Below are 27867 nucleotides of genomic sequence, written 5' to 3'. Positions count from 1 at the left end.
TTCTGGTACCCTAACTCTGCAACTCTCCACATAAAGACAGGGAAGGGAAAATGCCTGTAACTCGGCAACAGGTCCCGCCCAGCCCAGAACCAGCCCTAACTTCTGCATAGCACCCTGCAAAGGATAAAGGTGGCAGTGGCTTTCTTAACATCTAGAAGAAATCTCAGAGTGAAGCAGCTGTGTCTGCCTGCCTGTCTGATGCATCCTGCCTTCTTCTTATTCTCACCAATCACCCTCAGCACAGACACCTGCAGTCTCACTCCTGTCTCCACTGACCCCACTAGAGACACAGAGGTCTCTCCTGGCTGGGAACAGTTCCAAGACCATCTGGCGTCTTTGCCCACGAGAAGGGGCCTCACCTGGATCCCCACCACAGGCAGCCCAGCCTGGAACCCTTTGGGATATGGCTTCCAGCCCAGGAGGCAATTGAGATGCGCTCCCTGGAGATGGAGTCAGCAAGCAGAGCTGCACGGGTGGGGGGTGAACACCTTTTCCTGCCTTCTGAGCCTGGCCCTAACATGAAGAAAGGCACAGCTTGACTCTGGCTGTGCCTTCCAGGGAGCTCTCTAGGTCAGTGTGGGCCAAAGTACCAGAAGGAATGCACACGGGGGCAGGAATTCATCTCAAAAGTAGGAATTGTATTCTTCTGCAGCGTGCGAGGCGGGGCAGGGAGCCCCTTCTTTGAGGACAAGAGGTCAAGCCGATCACACGGGTCCCCACATAACTTCAGAGCCTCCCATCTCAGGGGACTGTGCAGAGTACTGCTTGAGAGTCCTGGGGGCTGAGGTGAGCCCCTGCCCTGGAATGTCTGGGTTGAGGAATTAGGCAGGATGGTTAGAGAGAGGGGCAGTGAGGCTATGAGCTAATATGTTTCCTGACCACACTCCAGCCCTACCAGGGTACCTGCCTACTCTATCCAGAGGGAAATGAAGAGGTGGAGAGGGGAAAACCTGCTAGATGAAAGAACCCGAGAAAGTGGCAGAACGAGGCTTCGGTTGGCAAAAGAAGCTAGAGGAGCAAAGGATTGGAATAAAACAAGCTGTCGCTGATCTTAGAAAAAGAGACACTGAAGGGTGGACCGGTGAGGCCCCAGGATGGATGCGATGCCATGGAATGCACTGAAGAAGGAGGAGGGGGACCACGGGGCTCAGATGGCCTCCACGTAATTGGCTGGCAGCATGCCCGTGTCGCCCGTGCGCTCCACGGTCCCGTACATCCAGCCGTCGTCAATCTGCTGCACGTTGACGATGGTGTCCCCGTCCTGGAAGGAGACCTCGTCCTCATCCGCAGCGCTGTAGTCATACACCGCACGGTACCGCTTCTGGGGGGGAGGGAGACAAGTGCTGAGCTACACTCCCAGAGCCCCCTTGAGTTCTAACTGGGTGGGGGGCACGCTGAAGCAGATTTAGGAGAACAATGAACCATGACATGGGCTTCCTTTCTTTTTTTTTTTTTTGGGGGGGGGTGCAGTTGTGGGGCTTGAACTCTGGGCCTAGACACCGTCCCTGAGTTCTTCAGCTCAAGGTTAGTGCTCTACCACTATGAGCCACAGTGTCACTTCCAGTTTTCTGCTGGTGACCTGGATCTGCAGAGTCTCACAGACTTTCCTGCGAGAGCTGGCTTCAGAGCTTAGCCTCCAGAGTAGCTAGCCACCGTGCCTGGCTTGTTTCTTCCTTTCCAAGAGCACTCACCCTTTCATAAGATATTTGGTTATCTAGCCAGGAGCTGTGGCTCATGACTGTAATCCTCACTACTCAGGAGGCTGAGATCTGAGGATCATGGTTCAAAGCCAGCCCGGGCACTAAAGTCTGTGAGACTTTACCTCCAATTAACTACAGAAAACAGGAAGCGGGGCTGTGGCTCAAGGAGTAGGGCAGTAGCCTTGAGCTGAAGAGCTCAGGGACAGCACCCAGGCCCAGAGTTCAAGCCCCACAATCAACCAACCAACCAAAAAAAAAAAAAGTATATCTAGCTGGGAGCATGGCCTAGTGGTAGAGTGCTTGCCTGGCATGGTGAAGCTCTGGGTTCAATTCCTTGGTACCATATACACAGAAAAGGCTGGAAGTGGTGATATGGCTCAAGTGGTAGAGTGCAAGCCTTGAGGAAAGCCCATGAACAGTGCTTAGCCCTGAGTCCAAGCCCAATGACTGGCAAAAACAACAACAAAAAAAATGGTTATCTACTAAGAGCCAGACAGAGGACAAGGTGAAAGTATACTCTCTCTGCCTCCTGACACATGCTGGGAGTGTTTTTGTTTTGTCCGTTGTAGGGCTTGAACTCTGAGCCTGGGCACCATTCCTCTACCCCTTGAGCCTCAGCACCACTTCCAGCTTTTTTCTAAGTATGTGGTACCAAGGAATCGAACCTGGGTCTTCGTGCATGCTAGGCAAGCACTCTACCACCAGGCCAAACTCCCGACCCCCATTTATTTTATTTTTGAGACAGGGTTCACTATGTATCCCTGTTTCCCAGGCTGACCTATCCTCGGCTGGCCTCCAACTTACCATCTTTCTGCTTCAGACTTCCAAGTACTGGGATTCTATGAGTGTACCACCATGCCTGGTCAAATAATGCTTCAAACTGGAGAACGTGCTCCAGAGGGAAGTTCTCCAGTGAGGGGGAGGGTGGAGAGGAGGCGCAAGAGACAGAAAGTGTCAGGAGAGATCCATTTGCTATGGGTTAGTTTGGGAAGGGCCTTCAGAAGTAAGGACAAAGTGGGTTACCCTCATGAAAAAAGAGCAAACAAGGTCCAGGTCTAGAAGGTTCCAAGCAGAAAGGTGCTTCACCTGTGCCCAGGTAGGAAGAATGATATACCCAGGGCTAGAACACGGGACCCAATCCCAGTCGGACTTAGCTACTCCAGCATACGTCCTCTGTGAGGCTGACCACCCCGCCCCCCATCCCACACTACCCACACAGACAACAGGAGAGAGGCCAACCAGCCTCACTCGCTCTAGCCTATGGATCTCCAGCTCCAGGATCTCTCCCCTCCAGCCAGCCACTCACCCCTCCCCCGCCGGGGGCACTGCGCTGTATGGAGACTGGGGCTGCAGGCTCCTTGTAGCCACCATAGGACGGTGTCACCTGCTGCTGCTGAGGCTGCTGGTAAGCTGGAAGGTAGGTGAATAAAAGCATCAGAAAATGTCTGGCCAGATCTAACCAACCCCTGCCTCTTCTACGAAACAATCTCCACTCTCAAAGCCTTGTTGCCTCTGTGTGCCTGTGTATGTGTGTGCGCACGCGTGTACGCACATGCACGCACACGGTGCCAGGGGCTCTACAGCTAGGGCTCTGCATCGTGTCACGTGTGTGGGTGCGTTGGGAGGGAGGGTCCTGTCCTCAGCCCAGCTCAGGGCTTGAATCCAAGCTTGGTTCATGCCCTTGCCACTGATAATGGCCTTGGGGGGTGTGAGGGTCAGGTCTCTAAAAGTATGTGTGCATGCCTGGGGTTTTCTCTGCAACCTCTTTCTTGAGGTTACAGCAGCCTGGCCTCACATTCTGGCCTCACAAGGCAGACACTCACCCGGGGTACTGGTCGGGATGTGGTGTGGCTGCTGCTGCTCCTGGGGCCGCCGGTAGCTGCTGCTGTCCTGGGTGTCTCGGCGCTCCGGTTCCATCCCCTCGGCCCCACTGGGGCCCATGCGGCTCTTCTCAAACTCTTCATGGTATTTGATCTACAGGGCAGAAGTGTCAGGTGAAGGACAGCAAACCAACCTCTCCCTTCCTGGGATCACTTAACATAGGCATAGTGGTAAGCACCAATGGTTCCAGTTATTGAGGGAGGCTGAAGCCATGAGTTCAAGGCCAGTCTAGGAAACATAGGAAGATGAGTGACTAGGCGGGGGGGGGGGGGGGGAGTGATGACCTAAGAAAGAGGGAAAATCTTTCAAGATGGGACAGTCTTCTGCAGAACTCCACCAAGACAGCACCCATATACATTTTTCTGAACAAGAGACTCAGTCTTGACAAGCCTTAGTTTCTACCTCTAAAATGGGATATCTGAGCTGGGTGCTGGCAGCTCATTGTCTGTGATCCTAGATCCTCAAGAGGCCAAGATGTAAGGATCCAAGTTAGAAGCCAGCTCAAGCAGAAAAAATGAGACTCTTGTCTCCAATTAACCAGCAAAAAGCTAGAAGTGGAGTGTGGCTCAAGTAGTAGAATGCCAGCCTTGAGTAAAACAAACTAAATAAGTGCTCAAGCCCCGGAGTTCAATTCCCAGTATTAGCACCGAAATAAACAATATGACACAAAACAGGATACTGGTATCACTTCAGCTGCCCGGAAGCCTGTAATGAGATGATCACTATTGGAGGGCATTGTGAATGAAAGCATGACACAAACATGAGCTGTCATTTGTGTGTCTATGGCCTTTACTAATCAACAGGAACAGTGCCAGCTCCTACTGAATGAGCCCCAGGTGCCAAGCAATATGCTTGATTTTTTTTGGGGGGGTGAGGGGGACATGGGGCTTGAACTCTGGGCCTAACCACTGTCCCTGAGCTCTTCAGCTCAAGGCTACTGCCCTATCCCTTGAACCACAGCACCACTTCCCATTTTCTAGTGGTTACTTGGAGATAAAGAGTCTCCTGGTCTTTAGTGCCTGGATCGGCTTTGAACCAAGATCCTCAGATCTCACATTCCAGAGTAGCTAGGATTACAGATGTGAGCCATGGGGCCCAGCTATACTTGATATTTAATACCATGTTTGGAGGAGGAGAATGAGTTTACCAACAGAATGAGTTTACTGTCTCCTGCTTGCCTAAAGATTGGCTGTAGATATCTGTTGCTGATACACATGAGCAAAATCCCTCAAATCACTTTACAAAAAGGGAACATATATTTAACATACAATACTCATTTTTAAAAATGAGACACAAGCTGGGCACAGTGGCTCACACCTGTAATCCTAGCTACTAAGGAGCCTGAGATTGGAAAATCGTGGTTCAAAGCCAAGACAGTCTGGGAACTAAAATTCGAGAGACTTTTATCTTCAATTAACCACTAGAAAACCAGGAGTGGTGAAGTGGCTGAAGGTATAGGGTGGTATCCTTGAGCTGAAGAGGTCAGGGACAACGTCCAGGCCCAGAGTTCAAGCCCCACGACCAACAGAGAGAGAGAGGGGAGGGGGAGGGAGACAGACACAGAAGTTCTAAGATTTTCTTCTTGCATCCTCATGGGGACTTCCCACCACCCTTTCACAGAGGAAGCTGACGATGAGATCAGCCAAGGGGAGGTGCTGAGGTTCAGGGTTTGAGAGTTCTGTGGCTATAGGGCTTGGGGCTGGGGAGGAAGTGAGGAAGTGACACAGTGCACAGTCCATCCTCACCCCCAGGAGAAATGGAGGACAGTGAGACAATCCCAGAAAACAGTCTTATCCCAGAGATCCAGGCAAGCCTGGGGCACCTGCCAGGAGGTGGCTCTTACTTCCTGTTTGCCGAGATCCTGCCCTGCCTTTTCCTGATCCTGGAAAACAGTTTAAGGGTAGAGGACAGGGCAAGGAGCAGGGCGAAGATGACCGCTTCCTGTAGCAAAAGGAAAGAACCTGGGACCCTGGGACCCTGTTGCAAGGCAGGATTAGGCTGTGGTGGCCTGGGGCAGCCTCCTTGGTCATCCACTCTCACGTGGGAGTTGCTGCCATTTCTCGTCCTTGACAGTCACTGCCCACAGTGGGCAGTTAGCCCTTTGCCAAGCACTGTGGGAACACCTGCTAAATAATAGTTATTTACTAAAGTCTGTACAGGAGGCACGGGACAGCTCACTTAGTTTGAGTTAGGGTGGGTCCCTCTTTTCCCCATCCTGTCATTTCCCTTTATGACCAAGCCAGAGATCCAAAATGACAAAATATGTGGAACCTATGCCTGGAGAGAGTGAAACCCTTCAGATCTTCAAGTCCTACTGAAAGGTCCCAGGGTGAAGCGTCCCTACAGGGCAAAAGGTGAATCTTCCCAAATCTCACTTCCCCAGGCGACTCTAGCCCGTGGAGGGACACAGGAGAGGACCCGTCCTCTGTTCCTGAGCCTCCAAGTTCATAGGCATTTACCCTTCCCAACATTTGGGCCTTGTTTACTTTCTGTTAGTGGAATGAGGCTTGATCCCAGGAACCAGTGTGTGCAGGGCAGAGTTCTGCCCTGGGGCAGAGTGTTGAGGCCTGGGAGTGCCAGACAGGAGTTCCTGACACAGGGCCCAGCTATCCTGGGTAACAGCCTTCTCCAGTATAGCTGTGTACACTAGAGATGGTGAGATGGCATGAGACAGGTTGGGGCCACAGCTCCTCCTCTGTCCCAAGGCTGGGTTGTCCTCCACTGTCCTGTAAGTGAGCCCTCCCCCAGGGCTGCTGGCTCTCCACCCATGGCTTATTCCTTTGCTTACCTTGAGAGTGTCCCTTTCTCCTTTAAGGCCCCAGTTTCCTGATCTATACGTGAGGTTGTAATGCTACATGGGTGGCCTTAAAGACCCGCTCTGATAGCAGATGTGCTCACTGTATATTTCCACAAGCAGTTGATGGAATCCATCTCACTCCTTAAACACTTGTTGCTTGCCAGGCACCAATGGCAGATGCCTATAATTCTAGTTACTCAGAAGACTGAGATCTGAGGATCAAGCTTCCAAGCCAGTCAACAAATCCATGAGACTCATCTCCAATTAGACAGCAAATAAAACCCTAACATAAAATTGCTCAAGCAGTAGATCACAAATCTAGCAGACAAGAGGCCCTGAATTCAAAACCCCAGTATCACACATAAATGCAAATTGCTACCTGCGGATAAATGTGTTAAGAAAGTAAGGACTGAAGATCCAGACAGCTGACAGTAGCAGCCAGAACATGACACCCTCTCTCCCTCAATATTAACAACCTCCATTTGCACAGCTCTGTATGGTAAGGCCACAAAAGCTCCTCACACATCACCTAGACTGAGAAGGCAATCCCCCTAAAAGTCAGTCATAGACTCTTTACATCCCCATTTGACAGAGAAGGAAAATGAAGACCAGAGGAAAACTTCCACAGAAGAGCTGTCAGTGCTCAGAAAAGGCAGAAGTTGGTACCAGTGCAGGCGACACAGGCCCCTTTCCCAAGGGCAAGCTACCCACATGTTCATGTGCCCAAAGACGTAGCTGAAGTCTGCTGGTCTACCCCTCCATGTCCTCCCCAGTAAAGGAAGAATCCATTAGTATTCCATAGGAATCCATAGGTTTGAACAAATAGGCCAAGAAATATTGTCTGGCCTCTAGGGGCCTGGATGGTCCTGTTCCCCAGCTCCGGGCCAATTTCTGATGATCTCAGAGCCCCTCCATGAGGCTGAGGCAAGGTGTCAGTAGAGCCCCAGTGCACAAAAGAGCCTGGGGGCCATGTAATATCACACTCCAGATGTGCTCTGAGGTCTCGAGTGCACACACAGGAGAAGCCTTGGTACCCTCCCCATTCTGCCTGGCATCTATCTACTGGCCAGACTGCCATATGACTAGGTAGGAACTCCTCCAAAGCTCTGCTGGCTCCACTTCCGCTTTCTGAAGCACCTGCTTCCTGATTGTGGTGGGGGAAAAAAAAAAAGCCTGACTGTCTACACATCCCTTCCCACATGATTCTGCATCAGGGCTAAGGAAGGAACATCAGGTTTGAGTGGAATAAGTAATTCATGTGCCAGGCTCTTTTTGTTTTTCCTCCTCTCTTAGGCAGTAATGTCTCCCATTTGCTGAAATCCTAGGTTTTGTGGCCTTTCCTTAGCCAGCCTAAAAATCACATTACCTTTATCACCCCCATCTTAACAGTGAGAAAGCCAAGGCTGAGGAGGTGAGCGATTCAGCCCGAATCCAGTTCTAACATCATTCTAACATAGAATGATCTAACAGTTCTAACATAGTTCCCAACTTCTTTGCAATAACACTCACATGTACAACTCACAATGTTTTATTATTATCTTTTTTTTCTGCCCTCTACTACCTCAACCACAGCTTCACTTCTGTCTTTTCTGATAGTTAACTGGAGATAAGTCAAAGACTTTCCTGCCTGAAAACCATGATGCTCAGATTTCAGCCTCGTGAGTAGCTAGTATGGCTTATTCTATTTCTTGATTTACATGAGCTACTATGTGTTATAGTTCAGAAATTTAAAAAAAAAAGTTAAAATTTGACTTATGGGCATAGCTCAATGGTGGAGCAGATACTTAGCAAGGGAAAACCTTGCTTGGATTTGAGCCCCAACAAAACACAAAGCTACATGCACGAGAAGCAATACATAAGTAAATACGTAGGCAAGTAAAGACAGATAATGACAGAGGAACTCCAATACATGAGTTTTCTCATATGTTAAAAACCTCAAGGAGCCAGGGACTGGTGGCTCACACCTAGCTACTCTGCAGGCTGAGATCTGATGATTGTGGTCCAAAGCCAGCTCGGGCAGAAGAAAAATCCACAGGACTTTTATCTCCAATTAAGCACCAGAAAACCAAAAGTGGTGCCATGGCTCAAAGTAGTATAGTGCTAGCTTTGAGCAAAAGATCCCATGGACAGGCTGGGAGTTTGGACTAGTGGTAGAATGCTTACCTAGCATGCATAAAGATCCAGGTTCAATTTCTTGGTATCACATACATAGAAAAGCCAGAAGTAGTGCTGTGACTCAAGTGGCAGAGCCCTAGCCTTGAGGAAAGACCAAGGACAGTGCTCAGGCCCTGAGTTCAAGGCCCAAGGCTAGCAAAAAAAGATAAAAATAAATAAATTAAATAAATAAATAAAGCCATAGGCCGGCACCAGTGACTAATGCCTGTTATCCTAGCTACTCAGGAGAAAAAAGCCAGCCCCGGGCACAAAAGTCCATGAGAATCTTTCTTTTTTTGGGGGGCCAGTCCTGGGTTTGAGCTCAGGGCCTGAGCACTGTCCTTGGACTTTCTCAAGGCTAGAGCTCTACTGCTTGTGCCACAGCACCACTTCTGGTTTTTTTCTATATATGTGGTACTGAGAAATCGAACCCAGGTCTTCGTGCATGCTAGGCAAGCACTCTATCACTAGGACAAACTCCTGCCCCACCCCCATGACAATCTTATCTCCAATTAACCACCAGAAAACCAGAAGTGGAGCACAGGGACAGCGCTCAGGCCCTTAGTTCAAGTCCCATGACCAACCAAAAAATAAACAAATGAATGAACAAATAAATAAATAAAGCTTTTAGAGCTTATGATCAAATGCTAGCATGTCGAACACACAACCTGAACCCACAGCCTGTGGGTTTCATCCTCTCAACCAACCCTGTCACTAATATATAATTTACAAGGATCTTTCCTCAAGACTTTCTTATTTTTACTATTCCACAATGGATAATTTCTTATTTATTTATTGTCAGTTGTGGGGCTTAAATTAGGGACTGGGCACGGTCTCTAGGCTTTTTTGGCTCAAAGCTAGCACTTCGCTACTTTGAGCTACAATTGCAGTTCTAGTTTTTCAGTGGTAAATTGGAGATAACAGTCTCATAGGAAATTTGATGCCCATGCTTGCTTCAAACTGTGATCCTCAGATCTCAGCCTGAGTAAGTAGGATTATAGGCATGAGCCACTGGCACCTGGCTTCAGACAAACTTCACACCCCTTCATTCTCAGGGAAAGTGCAGGAGGCCAATATTATAGGCTTGCACAAGCTGAGCATACATTCATCCTCGCTCTGAGCTGTTCACCCTCAGTCTCTCTGACCCTTCTTTAGTCACAACATAGAAGGCAGACATGAATAAATGAATAATACTATTATCATTATTTGCACAACTTAAGACAGGTTGTGTATAGCCAAAGCAAGTCTCCCACAGGGCACATTGCCACTGGACACTTCTTTTTCAAGTGTTCTGGCGGCTAAAACCCCCTGTCCGAAGCCTCCTGTGGCCCAGAAGGCAAATATTCATCTCTACAGGACAGTCTGACCTTTAGAAACCACCATCCTTCATTTGGTGCTAATCTGGGAAGGGACAAACCACATCGGGAAACAAAACACAAGGTCTGGCTCCTGACACTATCTTTCCCAAAGACCTTCTGGAGGTTGGCACTACACAGTCCAGAAGGTGATTTAAAGTTTCCCTAAGGAGGGCGATCCTGGGGGCAGAGCCACGGTCTGAGCCCAGGGGATATGGATTTTACACACACACACACACACACACACACACACACACACACACACACACACACACACACACACAGAGGTGATTTCAGGTGGCATGAGGGAGAGGAGGCTGCTTCTGTGGCTGCTTCTGCTCAAAAAATCCTGACTACAGGGTATTTATTCTGACTTGTTTCATATGTTGCCAGACAGACTTTAATTGCATTCATTAAAAGCAAGAATCTTCCAGCTTGTGGTCACACTTCACAGGCCCCAGCTACAGCTGCAGAAGCAGACGCCAGGTCAGGTTCAAGGCGCCTCCTCCAGCTCAGAGCTGAGGACAGTCAGCTAATTGCAGCTCTGTGGCAGTCGATAAGATGGTTATCTCCTTGGGGTGACAATCTGGCCACAGTGAGTTTTTTGTTAACTAGGACTCCTCAGACATTACACCTCTGACAATGCGGGGGGGGGGGGGGGGGGGAGGTGAGGGGTGGCAGCAGGTGAAATAGGCTGGGTATGGAGTATTCTGGAAGCCTTCCAAATAGAAAGACAGGGATCACTGGGCTTGCTTGTCTACTTCCTCCTCCAAAGCTCACAAGATGAAGCAATGAACGAATGGCAGTACAGAAGGGATGAAAGCAGAGGCGAAAGACAAAGAAGAGCTTTCACAATAAAAAGCCACGAATTCCAGCTTCATGCGCCATTCCCGGTTTTCCCCAGAGCCCAAGGTCACGCCCCACCCCAGACCCAGCTACCCTCAGAAGGTTCTAAGCCTTAAGGGAAGCCCCCAGCAAGTGAGCCAGCCCCCTGGACCCAAAGGAAGAGCTCCATTCTTGCTTCCTTACTTGCTCTGTCATTCTTTCTTTCTCTTCCCCTCCCTCCCTTCCTTCCTGTCTCAGGCCAGCAGGGCTCCAGGGCCTCACACCTGCAATCCTAGATACTCAAGAGTTCAAAGGAGGAGGGAAGAGATGGGGGAGAGATTTTTATCTCCAATAAACCACCCAAAAGCCCAGAAGCAGAGCTGTGGCTCCAGTGATAGGGTGCTAGCCTTGAGCAAAAAAGCTCAGTGAACTTACTCTGGCTTAAGCCCCCAGGACACACTCACACACCATCACACACCATCACACACACACACACACACACACACACACACACACACACACACACACACACACACACACACACAGTCTCCTAAGTAACCTAAGCTAAGCTTTGAACTCAGGATCCTCTTGCTCCAGATTTTCCAGTGCTGAGAATACTGCACCACGACTGCTTCTTAGTATAAGCAGACATCAGCCTAAAGTCACTGTCCTGGCATGGCTGCTTCTGCCACCTGTCCTGCCCTTCTGATTATCCACCTGACCCATGGTCACAGTTCCCTGGAGGCCTGGTCCAGCCAACTTATAGATATTCCCTGCCAAGGAAACCCAGTGAAGAGATGGAAGGGTGGAGAGGTAGAGGGGAGGGGTGGAGCAATGGAGAGGCAGAGACAAGGAGCACAGTGTGGGTCCTGGAGGAGTCCTCTCCAGCCTCTGACCCACAGTAACCAGGGCTAGTCAGCACCTCCTTCCTTTTACAGACGCGAACACAAATGCATGCCTAATCTATGTCTAATGGCTGGCCAAGCATCCCTGCAGCTCTGTGTATGGGCTTGAGCACATTCTATGGCTGTGGCTCATAGAAGCACCCTACTTCCATGTGCCCCAAATCAGGCCCCCAGTAGCCCAAAACCACATCGCCCGCTGGTCTGTGGTTCTGTCAAAAAGGAAACTGTTGCCTGCTCTCTGGCCCCAGCTGCTATGGATGGCTATGTGAGGAGAAGAGCACTCCTCCACCCATTTCCCACACCCCACAACCACCCAGGCACAGCTAGGCACTGCTGACCAGCTCAGGACCAGCAGGCAAGCCAGCTAGGGTTTTCACACAGGAAGGAAGAGCGAGCTGGGTGGGAGACCAGAAGTGACTGTAGTACCAGCACCTAGAGACAGACAGGAGGCCACCCTCCCTCCCCAAACCCCAGTTTTTACCACTGTGCCAAGATGAAGTGAATGTGTACACTGATACCCACCATACCCAAAGAAAAAGAAAAGCAGCCTCAGGTAGTGGGGGCAATTTAGAACAGTCTCTGTCCCCCCCAACCCCCTGAGAGGGCAGCCTCTTCAAAGCAGAAATGCGGTGACTGAGGATGCACAGAGACAAAGCACTTGGGGACCCTAGCTCTCCTCTTTTCTCTGCTTAGCTGAGCCAGCCAAACCCTCCTATAAGGACAGTGAGAAAGTTGGCCTCCTGGTCTGCCAGGCTATCGGGGAGGGGACAGTGTGGTCACCACAGCAGGTGACTAGGGCTCACGTTGCTGATCTGGTCCTGGGTCTTCTTGATTCTCTGCAGTTCAGGTGTATCTGCCACCACGCTGAAGCCTTTACCCTTGCTCTTCTCAAACTCTTCCTTGTAGCGCACCTGGGGGCCAAGCAGGAGGAAGAGGGAAGGATTAAGGAGACAAAGACAGAGGCCAGGAGAAACATCTTGACTAGAAATTCCCAACACAAAGCAGAAGGCTTGACCCACGATATTCATCAGTGTACTGAGTGGCAGGCACAGTGCCAAGTGCCTTCATGAACCATGTTATTTAAATTTCTATACGCACACACTGTGTCCCACTGATGAGGAAACTAAGTCATCAAGAATTAAAGTCTTGGGGGGGAGGGAAATGGGTACCAAGACATGTGAAAGGGTATCAATGTATGTGAATTAATGCACTTTCTATCCGGCAAATATCATGTAACCCTTTTACTAATTACAATAAAAAAAATATTATAGCTGTTAAAAAAAAAAAGAATTAAAGTCTCGCAGGTTGCAGTGGCTCACGCCTGGCATCCTAGCTACTCAGGAGGCTGAGATCTGAGGGTCACGATTCAAAGCCAGCTCAGGCACTCAAGTCTGCTAGACGCTTACCTCCAATTAACTACCAGAAAACTGGAAGTTGCACTGTGGCTCAAGAAGTAGGGTGATAGCTTTGAGCTAAAGAGCACCCAGGCCGCCCAGAGTTCAAGTCCCATAACTGACAAAAATAATTTTTTTGCCAGTCCTGGGCTTGAGCTCAGGGCCTGAGCACTGTCCTTGGACTTTCTCAAGGCTAGAGCTCTACCACTTGAGCCTCAGTACCACTTCCGGCTTTTTTCTATGTATGTGGTACCGAGGAATCGAACCCGGGTCTTCATGCATGCTAGGCAAGCACTCTACCACTAGGCCAAACTCTAGGCCCCAAAAATATTTAAAAAAAAAAAAAAATTAAAGTCTCTAGCCAAAATCATATAACTTATCAGTGAATGTGCAAAGCCAAGATATAAGTTCACCTAGGAAACTGGGTGGCTCACACCTACAAGCCTACCTACTCAGAAGACTGAGATCTGAGGATTGTGGTTCAAAGCCTGGGCAGGAAAGTATGAGACTTTTATCTCCAATTAACCATCAAAAAGCTGGAAGTGGGCTAGGAAGTAGCTTAGTGGCAAAGCAAAAGTACAATGAATGCCCTGGGTTTGATCCTCAGTACAAAACAAAACAAAACAAAACTGCAAGTGGAACTGTGGCTCAAGTGACAGAGCACCAGCCTTGAGTAAAAAAGCTGAGGGACAGAGTATAGGCATTGAGTTCAAGTCAGTACACAGTACACAAAGTACTGGCTTATGTGTACACATGCACACACCAAAAACACAAGTCCTCACCTGCCTGTCTCCTAATCTTTTATCCCCAGAGCCTGGATCCTGCCTGTAGCTATAGAAGGTTCTAGTGGGCCGGGAGTTTGGCCTAGTGGTAGAGTGCTTACCTAGCATGCACGAAGACCTGGGCTCAACTCCTCGGTACCACATACATAGAAAAAAGCCAGATGTGGTGCTGTGGCTCAAGTAGTAGAGCTCTAGCATTGAGAAAGTCCAAGGACAGTGCTCAGGCCCTGAGCTCAAGGCCAGGATGGCAAAAACAAAAAAAAAGAACCAAAAAAGGTTCTAGTAACTTGAGGGTAGGGATGGGAGGGGGAAATGAGGGATGATGGAAGGGGTGACATCGATCAACATGTGTTATACTCAACTTATAGAACTGAAACTCTACACTAAATAAATTCATAAATGCCTTTAAAAAAAAAAAAAAAGAACATTCTTGCCAATGCTCCAAGGACCTCCCAGCCCTCACCCAGCCAGGATGGAGCCCTACCCACCAGAAGCCTGGGGGAGCTTTTGACTGACTGGTTGAGATTGAGAGAGGGGGCTGTGCCAAAAGGATAAACTTGATGCCCAGAAAAGAGGGTGGTGAGCCAGCCACAGGGAAGACTCTATCAATGAGCCTCTGACAGGCTCTGGCAGCTTCCGGGAGCCTGCCAGGCTGGCTTCTGAGGCCACTGCCACTGGAAGGGAAGAAACCCATGTGGGAAAAACAGCATTTCAGAATAGAGGGTCCTAGCTCCAGGCTTCTCCTAGCACCTCTCTCCTCTTCTAAAGAATTCAAGTCAGAAAGCAGAAAGGACTTCCCTGTACTGCAAGAATAGATAAATGAGGAACAGCTTGTCCTCTCCTGAGGATTCTGAAGAATGAAACAGTATTTTGGGAAATACTCCTGGGACAGGGAACCATCTCTTGGCTTCAGAAATGCACTGTGCCCCTCAGCAGCCATCTGCTCCTAGCCTCACCAGCTGTGTGGATTTCCTCTGTGGGGGATCCCACGGGGTCAGCCCAGGACACTGGGACCAGGGCTTCGGCAGTTTCCAGGACAATAAGCACAGGCAAGCTCCCAGGTCTGGAGTCACCCACAGGACTGAGCTTTTGGCACCCTGAGGACCCACAGATCAAGGCATTCCTTTGAGCTTTTGTTCTGACAAAGGGCTAGCCAGGCACTGGTGGCTCACACCTGGAATCCTGGCTGTTCAGGAGGCTGAGATCTGAGAGTTACCATAGTTAGAAACCAGTCTGGGCAGGAAAATCCATGAGACTGTTATTTCCCTCCAATCAATCACCAAGAAGGAAGTAGAGTGAAAAATCTAAGGGGTAGTACTGGCAAAAAAAAAAAAAAAGGTGGGGGGGAAATCCTGCTATTAAGGAGACAGTAGAGCTAGAGGGAACTGGGAATGACAGGCTGTTTTCCACTTACTGAGAGGTCCTGGGCCTCAGTTTCCACATCTGTAAAGTGGGGCTCAATGAAGCAGACAGTGGCTCTAAGAGGAGCACTGTGGTGGGTGCACACGGGTGAGGGTGACTGAAAATGTTTTGTCAATGTTACTGTGCTGAGCCAAAGCCAACCCTACTCCCTCCTGTTTCCTGGCTTTGCAAGGTCAGGCCCCTAATCCAAGGGAACAATCACCATGGTGACACTGTAATGACATCAGCAAGTTCCCAGGCTCAGGAAGGGCCTCCCCCTCCCTGCTGGGAAAAGAGAATTCATTTCACCCTGGTGAGCCTGAGAGCCTTGGGCCTGGGTCTTGGTGGGAGGGGAAGTGGGGGGAGGAGTTCTGCCTGATTTGCTGAGTCCCTAGCAGATCAGCTGATCTCTGCTCTGGAATCCAAGACCCTATGTTTGACACATGCAGGACCCAATTGGAGAACTGAGGTGAGAAAGGTACTCTGAGAGCAGGAAGGTTGCCAGGGGTCAAGGACAAGAGCAGGAATATGAGGGGTGGCCCAGAGCCCTTCCATCAGCTTCATCTGGGATGGCTCACCCCAGTGGTATGAGGGAAGCAACCTGCCTGAGGCCACTGGGCCCGGGAATCAGCTGGGCTGGAGTTATCTCGGCACAGGCTGGAGGAGAAATCTGTTTCTGGTGAACACAGGGCAACTCCCCACAGCTGAGCTACGACTGATGCCTAAGGCACCAAGCCACTAACCATAAAACTACTTTTTGGACGTGGGTTCTTAGTCATTCTCCCTGGATCTCTGTCTGGTCTCCTTCATCACTGGTCCAGCAAACAGGAAGTCCAAATCAAAGTATGTTGGATGAATATAAATGCCTTGAATGCAGACTCATTATCCCCAAACAAACAAGGCAACAGCATTTGGACATGTTCAGATGATCAGGGTAAGAAAGAGATAAGCCAACCTGGCATGGCAAGCCTATTTCCCCAGCAATGAGGAGGCTGGCGCAGAAGGATGGCAAGTCCAAGAATGGTTATCTCAAAAAGAGGAGGAGGAGGAGGACAAGGAGGGAAGATAGCAAAAACAAAAAAAGGGGGGGAGAGGAGGAAGGAAGTGGAGCTGGATTATGACTTAAAATATACTGAGAAAATATACTAACCATTTCTACTATTATAGGCGTAGTATTTGCTAAGCTTACTTATGTAACCTTCCCCCTTCTTGTAAAAAAATGAATGAATAAATAAAAGCAAGTAGTGTTTAAATTAGATAGGCACAAGTGAGGAGGAGCACTAATGGGAAAGACCAAGGCTGGAAGCAAGGGTGAAAGGTCCTTGTGTCCAATCCTCTCCTTTCCAGGAAGACAGTAAAAAGGCAAAAACCTATGGACTGTTGGCTCTCTGCCTAGAACTGTCATCTGAATAGCATATACCTCTGAAGAGAGGTGAGCCCCAATTAATACACAAAGGTCCTGGGCACATAGTGGTTGAACAACTAACAGAGGTCACACAGGTAGTGGTGACCTAGCAGTGTAGTCACTGGTACAAGTGAGCAGAGTGTCTAGATGTGCTAATGCCTGCAGTGCTTGTGAGAAATACAAGAGCAGAGACAATTCTGTCCCTGGACAGAGGGGAGGGGTTTTTCACTATACAAATCTCCCCCTTGCCCGCCCCCCCACACACACACACTGCTTGATGACATTTTCTACAACATTACAAAAAGTGTCCGTCCTGGAGCTTGAATTCAAGGCCTGAGCGCTGTCCTTGAGCTTTTGCCCCCAAGGTAACCCTCTGTCACTTTGAGCTACAGCATCATTTCCAGTTTTCTGATGGCTAATTGGAGATGAGTCTCAGGGACTTTTCTTCCCCGGGCTACTTTGGAACTGCAGTTCTCAGATCTCAGCCTTCTGAATAGCTAGCATGAGCCATTGGCACCCAGCTAAATGAGTCACTCTTCTGCATGAGGAAGTAGAGTGTCGGGGCCTGAGACAGCCCAAGCTGCTGCTTCCACTCAGTCTGGGAAGACTTATCAGTTTTGAGTGATCAGGGGGGTCATTTCTGGACAGCTCTGTGGTTAACATCCCTTTCCTGGGGGAGGCTACCTCAGGTGCCCCAGAACACTCAACGTGCCAATTTGGGACCGATATAGACACAGGAAAACAAAGCCAAAATAGCAGGGGCAGTGCAAAGACACAGAAAGACTAAGACATTTGCAGGAGGCCGGGGATAGACACCCTGCCAATGCGCTGGTGGGGTGGGTGGGGCTGGCTGGGGCAGAGGACACTCTCACTTCCCTTCCAGACAGCCACAGGCAGCTACAGGAACAAGACCTGTTACCACCTCCAGGGGGCGGGCTCAGAGACTCAGGCCCCGCCCCCAGCATCTCCACACATAGGTCTCTATCCCCATTTCACTGATCAGGGAGGAGAAAGGCAAAAAATAGCCTCAGACTGGTGAGAGATGACAGGGTTACAGTACAACAAGCCCCTCACAAGTTTGGTGGGTGACCGGCACAACCTACACACTGGTGATATGGATCCTGCTGGAAGGGTTATGAGCAAAGCATACTGGGGCCACATCCACTAAGCTAGAAATTAGTCTGCCACTAGTCCTGGGCAAGTTCTAGGATATGGGCCTCTCCAAGCCTCCCTGTCACTATCTGTAAAATGGGGATAAAACACCCCTTATCGTGTAGCCATGAAAAAGACATCATTTTCCAGTTCCCCAGTGTGTCAGCAGCTCAGGAGGAGAGGCGAAGGTCAGGGTCCTGAAGCTGAGGCGAGGCACTGAGAGGTGAGGGGGAGGGGAGGCCTGGGAAGGGGGGGACACACAGAGGAATCTCTGAAGACTAGCATGCTGCGAGCTGGCTATGCCTGTAAGGAACACAAGCTACCCTGCCACCAGGCAGCCTTCCCACTCCTCTCATCTGGGCAAGGTACAAGGCAGGGCAAGGTGCCTCCTCCCACAGACACCCCCCCCCCCCCCACCCCGGCTCTGCTCGGCTGGGATCAGCTTCCAAGGGCAAAAAAAGAGCTGCAGATGGCCTTGAGCAGGACGGACAATGGCAAGAGGTTTGAATTTCCAGAGAGACAGAGAGAGAAAAGGGGAGGGAGAGTGACACAGAGAGGGAGAGGTCTCCCCAGCCTGTGTCAGCGTGAACGCCTCTGGACCTGTGCCTTTCCCAGGCCTGCCTCTCTATCCATCAGGGCTTGGCTTGTTCTGGGCCCTGTCTGGTCCCAGTAGCCCTCCTCAAGAACAAGAAGGGAGTTCTGCCATGGGGAGAGTAGTTAGGGCCATGTGGCTGGTTGTCACCAATCCTCTCTCTGCCAGCTCAACCACATGCTTTCCTCAGCTGGCAGAGGCTTGCTGTGCCCAAGACAACCCAGCCATGAAACACACAGGAGGCTTGAGCCTCAGGGCACACGAGGGAGGTATAGACCTGTAGATGCTGACAGATCAGGGTCCAATTGAACTCTGTGTCAGAATCCTGTGCCTCTCTCTCAGCCTCAGGTCCCAACCTGTGACATGAAGGAAACCACTTCTACCATTTACCCCTGGAGTTGAGTCAAGGATGAGCAGTAACTCAAAGCACTCATCGAGTTACACAACTTCTTGGCAGCAGAAGGGGCGATGGGTGCTAATCCAGAGACTGCTCTGAAGGACTGGATGGAAACCCAAGCACAAAGGCCTCGATGGTGGACTACCCTGAATGCCAGGCTTCACTGAACATCCTCACTAAGGATCCATGAGCTAACTGGCTTGGCACTGCACACACGCTTAGTGGTGTTCATATTGTTACTGCCTGCATGAGCTTAGTGAATCCTTACATGTCTGAGCTTCAGTTGCTTCATCTGTACAACAGGAAAGCAGAACGTCACCTTGACACAGGGCTGCAAGGAGCAGCACCTGAGAGAGCACACAGAGGACTCTGGGAGTGGAACCCAGGGCAATCACAAGATCTGGCAGCAGGAGCCTCACATCTAAGGGACCGAGTGATCCTTCCATGACCTAGATGGAACATTCCTGGACACCTTACCCACCTGGTGAATTCCCCTAGGGTACTCTGTCATTAATCCCCAAATCCTCTTGAATCTCCACTCCCCCTCCTCACAGCAGGCCAAGCTCAACCCAGGCAGGGGTAGTAGTTCACGGTGACTCCTCCTCTGTAGTAGGAGGAGGTAGAGCCAGAGGCGTGGCTTCCTGGAGGACGCAGCCTCCCAATCCACTTTCAGGTAGGAAGGGGTCAGGCTCTCTCCCACGCCTGTGCCAGAGGCAGGAAGTGTGAAGGAACTGAGGCAGGGATGGGAGGGGAGGCAGGCAGGCAGTAGGATTTCAGCAGGGCCTGGCTGAGCTAAACCGCAGGGGAAGGAGTTCTTGCCAAATCCGGGTTACAACAGCCCTCCCTCCCAGCAGTCCCTCACCTGACTCTGGAGCTCGCTTTGTTGCTTCAGGCGGAGGTTTTCCGGAGTGTCAGCCACCATGGTGAAGGACTGCTTGGGGTAGTGTCTGCAGGGCAGAAAAAAAAACAACAAAAAACACTGGGCATCATTCTGGGGAAGGGGCAAGAACAAACAAAACAGAATAGCAACTTCCTCTTCTCCCCAGTGTAGTCCCTCCCAAAACTCCACCAGGGCCACAGGGCAGCGCAGGATCTACCCCAACACACAGCAGGCCTGAGTAGCCACTGGCCAGGGAACTGTCCTGGGCCTTCGAGAAGCCATTTGAATATTCCGTCAGTTTCAGATTACTCTTGCTTGGAGAAAAATTTTGTATAGATTGATAAGTATCTATGACATAAAAACACTCAGCTTAATTGAGGCTGAGATCTGAGAACAGCGGTTCAAAGCCAGCCTGGGCACTAAAAAAACGTGAGACTCAGCAGGGCGCAGTGGCTCATGCCTGAAATCCTAGCTACTCAGGAGACCGAGATCTGAGGATCAAGGTTTAAAGCCAGCCGGGGCACAAAAGGACCTGGGACTCTAATCTGCAATTAACCTCTAGAAAATGTAAAGTGGGGCTTAGAGCTCAAGGACAATACCCAGGTTCAGGGGTAGGGTGGTAGCCTTGAGCTGAAGAGCTCAGGGACAGTGCCAAGGCCTAGAGTTCAAGCCCCATGACCCAATAATAACAATAGTATTTTTTAATCTAAGGGCTAACAAGGCCTAATTCAGAGAGCAGGTGGGAAGAACAATTGTGGCCGGAAAGGAGGTCACATTCAAGTGACAAGTAGCAGTAACAATAGTTAATGTTACACTGTAACAAGGGCTTCATGTCTTTCTTTATCAAATTCTCTCTACTCTTCTACTCAGTGAACACCACCCGTCTCTTTTGACAGACAAGAGAATTGAGGCCCATGGACGCTAAGTGACAGAATCCAGACTGGCATTCAATCTCTTCAGAGTCCAGTCCATGATAAGCATAGGGTACCACAGGGCCCTGGCCCCTCGAAAAAGCAGGGCAGTGCAGAGTTCAGCCTGCAGAACCTGCAGGACCCCCCCACCCCACTACACTGAGCAAGGGACATTGTGCTGGCACCCGGCACTTGTCACTCAGCAGTCTCCAGAGTTAATGGGTTTGTCACAATGTTGTTCTCTTCTCCCTTCCCTACTGCTTCTCTGCTTTAGGGATGTATCCCAGTCTCCCAGAACAGTCATTGGAGCTCAACAAATACCACCCCAGGAATTGAAGCTAGGAAAGGACCAGAACTTCTGCACGGGACTGGGTCATCATGAGGTCCCTTAGCAAACCAACCACAGAAGAGCTTTCTGCGCCTCTGCTACCATGAGAGACAAACTGAGGGAGTCTGCATGGGCCCCAACTATTTCAGGGACTGGTGGGTGGCTTCTCCAAGCAGGAAAGTCTGGCCATTTTTAGCTCTGGGTGACCACACCCACCACAGCTGTGACCACTGCAGATTCCTGACTCACAGGCAGCCCCCAGGAAAGAAAGAGGGAGGTGGTGGCCTCTTGGGACCTCTTTCTAGAGGTGTCCCACCTGTGATGTCTGGCTGGCATGCTCGAGATCCAGACGTGAGTTGTCACAGCCCCGTGCCATCCTGAGCTACCTAGAAAAACTTCCTTGTGGAGCACTTGGCAAAGGGCAGATCTTGGGGGTGTAGAGTAGAGAACGTAACCAAGAGCAGGACTAGAAAGGGCACAGCCCTAGCCCTAGGACAGGTGAGCTGAGTGACCTTGGCAAGTCCTTTGTCCTGGCTAGTTTCACTGTCCTGGACCTATGCTCTGCCTGGGTACTGACTGCCCAGTTCAGCTGCTTCTCCAGCAGTGGGGGGGGGGGGGGGAAGCAGGAAGAGAAAAGCAAACACAGGTGCCTGCAGCTGGCAGCTGAAATGGTCTGTGGATAAATAGGGGGTTAAGGCAGGGGTCCAACCCCCAGGTTTGGCCCAGCTCCATGAAGCCAGGGCCACCCACAGCTCAGGAGACCATCCAAAATTCCTTAGCCAGCCCAGGACAGGGGAGTATCAAGTAGGAGTCTGTTCCTAGAGACAAGAGAGAAACAAGGGATGGTAGGAAAACCCTCTAAAAAAAAAAGTTGGGCTGTGAATGTGGGTTGGTGGTTTGATTCCTCAGTACCACATAAACAGAAAAAGCAGGAAGTAGCACTATGGCTCAAGTGGTAGAGAACTAGCTTTTTTTTCCCCTCCTTGGGCTTGAGCTCAGGGCCTGAGCACTGTCTTTGGACTTTTTCAAGGTTAGAGGAATTGAACCCAGGTCTTTGAACGTGCTAGGCAAGCACTCAGCCACTAGGCCAAACTCACGGCCCGAGCACTAGCTTTGAGCGCAGAGGCACTCAGGGACAGAGCCTAGGCTCTGGATTCAAGCCCTAGGACCAGAGGAAGGAAGGAAGGAAGGAAGGAAGGAAGGAAGGAAGGAAGGAAGGAAGGAAGGAAGGAAGGAAGGAAGGAAGGAAGGAAGGGAGGAAGGGAGGGCAGGCTGAAACTGGGTACTGGTGGCTCATGCCTATAATCCTAGCTACTAAGGAGGCTGAGATCTGAGAACTGCAGTTCAAAGCCAGCTGAGCAAGGAAGTCCTTAAGATATTTACTGCTGGGCCGGGAGTTTGGCCTAGTGGTTAAAGTGCTTGCCTAGCATGCACGAAGACCCGGGTTCGATTCCTCGGTACCACATACATACAAAAAAGCCGGAAGTGGTGCTGAGGCTCAAGTGGTAGAGCTCTAGCCTTGAGAAAGTCCAAGGACAGTGCTCAGGCCCTGAGCTCAAGCCCAGGACCGGCAAAAAAAAAAAAAAAAAAAAAAAAAGATATTTACTGCTAATTAACCAGCAAATAGCTGGAAATGGAGTTGTAGTTCAAGTGGCAGAGGGCCAGCCTTGAGCAAAAAAGCTCAGGGACAGCAGCCAGGCCCTGAGTTCACACACACACACACACACACACACACACACACACACAGCTCCAGCAAAGTAGTTTTGAAAATATAGAAATTAAGCATTAGTTACCTTTATGACATATAGTAGTAGAACTAGTAAGACAAGATGAAATCACATGAAACAGAGAACAAAAGCAATCTAATCTGCTCTATCCACATGCAACAGAAGTAGGAAGATGCTGAGAATTACTGGCAGCTATGGCCAGACATAAAGGATCAACTCTGAAAATTAACTAGCACTAAAGCAGTGGGAGGCAGTGTGGGGATGTGGAAAGAAATGGGGCAGGGTGGGGGCACAGAAGCTTGGCAAACAATCAGTCCAAGGAGCCAATCTGCAAAACTGAATGACCTGGCTAAAGAGGAAGCCAGGCATTGGTGGCTCACATCTATAATCCTGGCTACTGAGGAGGCTGAGATCTGAGGGTCGTGGTTCAAAGCTAGCCTGGGGAGGAAAGTCTTTGGGATTCTTATCTCCAATGAACCACCAGAAAACTGAAAGCGGTGCTGTGACTCAAAGAGCTCAGAGACAGTTTCCAGGCCCTGAGTTCAAGCCATAGGACCAACAACAAACAAACAAATAAATGAATGAATGAATGAATGGAGGAAGGCTAGTTCCAACTGTCCAAGGATGTGTCCAAGACACACTCCAAGACAGCATCTACACTCCCCAGCCTCTCCCCAGTGCTGCAGCTCATACCATATCTACCTCCCAGGCATCTCATGCACAGTGAATGCCGACATACCCACTGCTATGGGCAATGCACACGGAGCTTCAGGACAGCAGCAGGTCCATACCAGCTGCAATTGACAGGCCACATACTTCACCCCACTGCTTGTACCTTACACCCCACCCGGAAGGCTCCAAGATTCCCTCTGACCCCACAGCAAGTGCCCCCAGAACTGGGATCCTAAGCCCATCAGAAAGGAAGTGGGAGAAGCCAGCCAAGATGTAGATCAGCAGGGGTGGGGAAGGCTTTTAATCCTGTATAGATTTAACTAGATTAACCGGAGCTCCAGAGGTTCCAACTTCCTACCCCAGCCTCCTATGTCCAGCCCTGCACAAAGGCAAGTGGCAGGCACAGGCTCCATTCCTCCTGCTGGGTCAGCCCTTTCCCCTCCCCACAGCCCCCAGCCCTGGCAAGAGACAACCCTGCTTTTTCCCTTCCCCTGCTTACTGCGCTTCTGGTTCCCATGGCAACCTCAGCTCTGGGCTGAACAGGGAGAAGAGGAGAGAGAGAGAGAGAGAGAGAGAGAGAGAGAGAGAGAGAGAGAGAGAGAGAGAGAGAGAGAGAGAGAATGAGAGAGAGAGAGGAGAGAGAATGAGAGAAAGGGGGGGGCACCTCCCCACAGGGTATGGGAGCAGAGGAAGACTCAGAAAGCAAAGGTGCCCTCAACCAAGGAGAACCCCATGGGGCCTGTGCAGGATCCAAGGGAAGTGAAGGCTGGAGCCCTGGCTCTGTTTCTAGAAAGGAGAGCCTAAGACAGACAGCCCTATAGTCCCCACCTCCCAGATGACTGGCTTTAAAGTAGGCTCCAATAGATGCGACCTTCCAAAGCCAGTTGCTGGGAATTCTACCTTGATTCTGCCCCTCTCCCCTCAGGTTGAGCCTCAGATCCCAGGTGTACAGAGTGGGGTATGTGTGTATGTGTATGCGTGTGTGTACACACCAATGTGACTCCCAGCTAGAACCCCAGCTACACAACAGCCTGAGTGGCAGGGAAAGAATGTAATATAGAGCTGATGTCTCCTCCTCTGCCCACCAGAAGATGGGCCGAATGCTTCTGTACTACCTTCACCAGCTCGGGTAGAACAGGCATGGAGAAAGCCCGCTTGGAAGGAGGGGGAGGCAGGAGAAGAGACCTGGCATTCAGGAGAGCAAACCTGGGAAAGGACTTGTATCATCTATGAGCAGCAGTCTGGCCTTGAGGAGCATGGTTTCTGCTGAAACTTACCAAAAGGCTTTGTTCTAGACAGGGCAGGCATTATCACTGTGCCTGTCTTCCTGATAGAGAAATTGAGGTTCAAGGTCAAGGATAGAGAAACTTTGTACTCTCTCCTGCTCCATAGCTGTCCTTCCAGCTAAGGCAGGCTGACGTGGGTACTGCCAAAAGAAGGAAGGCATTCTTCAAACCCAGCCCATTTCCTAGCGTGACCTTCTAAGGCCCTCTGGGGTCTCAGCGAGACTGGATCATGACCTGTGGGGAATGACAGAAGAGGTGGCCTCTGTCTCAGAAAAAGAGTCCATCCCTGAGGACCTCTGAGTCACTTCCTGCTTGGAAGGAGACTTGAGGGCAGGGAGGATGGGGGAAGCTGCTACAAGTACAGGGTCTTGGGTGATGGGAACAGCCCCTATATGGCAGCAGCCTCACATCTCTGTCCTGCCACTAACTACAGCCTAGAGGCAGAAGAAAGCAGGGCTGAGATCCTGAAAGCCCAACCTCCAGTTTCTACAAAGAATCTCACCCCTTCTAGACTAGGACCTCCTCAAAAATGGCTGCTTTGTGTTCAAGGAAGAACAAAAATACATCCACAAGAGCAACAAGGAGCTTTTGGTTTTACCAAAAGGGAAAAAGGAGGGGAAAAAAAGCCACTCAGCCCTGACATCCTGCTTCTGGTCAGAGCTGCTGGCTCCAAAAGCCTGCAAAAGCCTGCACTGGGAACATAGCCCACAGGGAGGGTTCTGTTAACCCAGTTTCTTTCTCTCTCTCCCTCTCTCCCTCTCTCTCCCTCTCTCTCTCTCTCTCTCTCTCTCTCTCTCTCTCTCTCTCTCTCTCTCTCTCTCTCTCCACACACACACACACACACACACACACACACACACACACACACACACCCCTAAGGGCCTGAAGTAGTAGGATAGGAAGAAGCTACAAAGATGCATTTATCTGATTTGTTCTGGGGGGGCGGGGAGAAGAGCAGTCAAAAAGATCAAGGGTAAACTTATTCCCCGGGAATTGAAGAAAAAATGAAAAAGGGGTGTTTTGGTTTTGTTTTTTTTTGTCCATCATAGGGCTTGAACTCTGGGCCTGGATGCTATCCCTGAGCTCTTCAGCTCAAGGCTAGCACTCTACCACTTGAGCTACAACACTACTTACAGTTTTCTGGTGGTTAACTGGAGATAAAGAGTCTCAGAGACTTTAATGCCAGGAATGGCTTTGAACTGTGATCTTCAGATCTCAGCCTCCTGAATAGCTAGGACTATAGGCATGAACCCGGACTGACTTTTTTTTTTTGTGGCTCATTGGGTCATAGGGCTTGAACTAGACCTGGGTGCTGTCCCTGAGCTTTTTAGAACAAGGCTACTGCCCTACCCAAGTGGGCCTGGGCATTGTCCCTGAGCTCTTCAGCTCAAGACTACTGCTGTACCCTTGAGCCCAGCCCCACTTCCCATATTCTAGAGGTTAATTGGAGTTAAGAGTCTCAGGTCCTTAAGTGCCTAGGCTGGCTTTGAACCTTGATCTTCATTCAGATCTCAGCATCCTGAGTAGCTAGAATTACAGGCATGAGCCACTGTGCCTGGCTTTTTTTTGGTGTGTTTTTTTTGGTGTTTTTTTTTTGTTTTTTTTGCTCAAGACTAGAACTTATACCCCTTGAGCCACAGCTCTACTTCTTTTTTTGGTGATTTACTGAGGCAAGAGTCTCACAGAGGAAGTGACACTGTGTTTCCAGGAGTAGGGCTGTATCCTTGAGCTGAAGAGCTGAGAGACAACGCCCAGGCCAAGAGTTCAAGCCCCACAACCCACCAAAAAAAAAAAGTCTCACAGACTTTCCTGCCAGGCTAACTTCAATCGGCAATCCTCAGATTTCAGCCTCCTGAGTAGCTAGAATTATAGGGATGAGCCACTGGTCCCCAGATTAACAATACTTTTAAGGATAGATGATTCTATCAAGCTGAGTTGAACATAAAATGTCTGGACCTTTCTTCATCTTTCAAAATGGATGTCACAGGAGATGCCCAAGATTTCTTGGAACCTTGACATCTAAATATAGTGATGTGGAGACAAAGAGGTGGTGGATCTGGAGGCTGTATTTGGCCACTCTAGCTACCAGACTTTGTATCTTCTTCCCCAAATATTGTGTGCATGTGTTCACACACCCCTACTTCTATGCAGTGAAATGCAGAGAATTCTAGGATGTCAGGAAAGCTCCAGCTTCTAGCCTAACCCTTAAGTGTTAGTCTGAACAGTATACCCATGGCTCACATCTGTAATACTTGTTACTCAAGAGGCTGAGGTCTGAGAACCACTATTTGAAGCCAGTCTAGGCAGAAAAATCCCCAAATCTCCAATTAGCCAGAAAAATACCAGATTGGATGTGTGGCTCAAGAGGTAGTACCAGTTACAAACAAAAAGGCAGAGTAAAAGGTTGAGGTTCTGAACCCTAGGGGCCTTGCTGGAATCTAGTGGCAATGACCCCACCCCTCTTTCACCTAACCCTGAGAGAAAGAGCAGGGATTCGTAGTACCTTGCTCTCCAGAATCAGAGCTAGTGTCTTCCCTCTTCATCCCCTCACCTTATAGCTCAAGCAAATTGAACCCTGATATTTGTAGTCAACGATGGAGAGTTGCAATGTAAGGTCTCCCTTTGCTTTTCTATGCCTTGCCCATTCTCTTGCCTACCAGCCAGGATCCTGTTTATAGTCCGCCACCCCCATCTCCAACCTCACCCCAACTCCCAGGGCCCAGGGACCATTCGCATGGAGACAAGGAAACAGATTGGTAAGAGGCCAGGATTGGGAAAATCTAGTTTGCAAAACAAATAAATGGAGGCATAAATATTTCCCTAACAAACCCACCTAAATCCTTCAGGAAAGAAGTGATCATCAGTTTTGGGGCTCATTGCAAGCAGCAGTGAGGCCTCTACCTGGCCACAAGCCATGCCAAGATAGCTGCTGCCCGAATGCAACACAACAGCGGCACATTGAGCTGGCACCCAAGTGCATGTGTATCTCGAGGACACACCAGCCAAGTGTGTAACTGCATGTATGGGGCCCACCATGCAGGCAGCTGGCTGAGAGCTCTCTACTGTGTTCACACCCCTGCCTCACTCCCAGACAAGTCTGACACAAGGAGGGAAACAGAAGCCGCCTTTTTGCTGCTTACAGTCGCTTTCCAGAACTTTCATCTGAGCTGGTAGGCCCTAGGGAAAGACAGCCTTCTTCTCTCTTGTCCTCTTCTCCTAGCCACCCTTGGGCTCAGGGACAGGCAGAGCATGGGATAGCTAACATACCAACCCCACATCCTCACTCATGTGGGAGGGGGGAGGGGAGGGGGGATCATGGCAAA

The 27867-nt window shown here is 50.0% G+C and overlaps 1 protein-coding gene across 1 annotated transcript in view; it reads right to left on the bottom strand.

The window, feature by feature from the left end:
- Positions 1 to 440: 440 nt before the first annotated feature.
- The window catches only part of Lasp1 (LIM and SH3 protein 1), a 37621-nt gene continuing 10194 nt past the window's right edge, over positions 441 to 27867 (bottom strand). Inside the window, exons 4-8 of the mRNA XM_090350744.1 lie at positions 19603 to 19687; positions 12421 to 12528; positions 3524 to 3674; positions 3007 to 3110; positions 441 to 1321 (exon numbers count right to left, since the gene is read on the bottom strand). Of these exons, the coding sequence (XP_090206870.1) occupies positions 1148 to 1321; positions 3007 to 3110; positions 3524 to 3674; positions 12421 to 12528; positions 19603 to 19687 (622 nt within the window). The 3' untranslated portion in view covers positions 441 to 1147. The remainder of the gene's footprint in view (positions 1322 to 3006; positions 3111 to 3523; positions 3675 to 12420; positions 12529 to 19602; positions 19688 to 27867) is intronic.

Source organism: Megascapheus bottae, chromosome 17, assembly GCF_031878675.1.
Source record: "Megascapheus bottae isolate mThoBot1 chromosome 17, mThoBot2.hap1, whole genome shotgun sequence".
In the NCBI taxonomy this organism is placed as follows: domain Eukaryota; kingdom Metazoa; phylum Chordata; class Mammalia; order Rodentia; family Geomyidae; genus Megascapheus; species Megascapheus bottae.
Note: the sequence above shows the minus strand (reverse complement) of the source record. Positions and strands in the feature narration are given on the sequence as shown.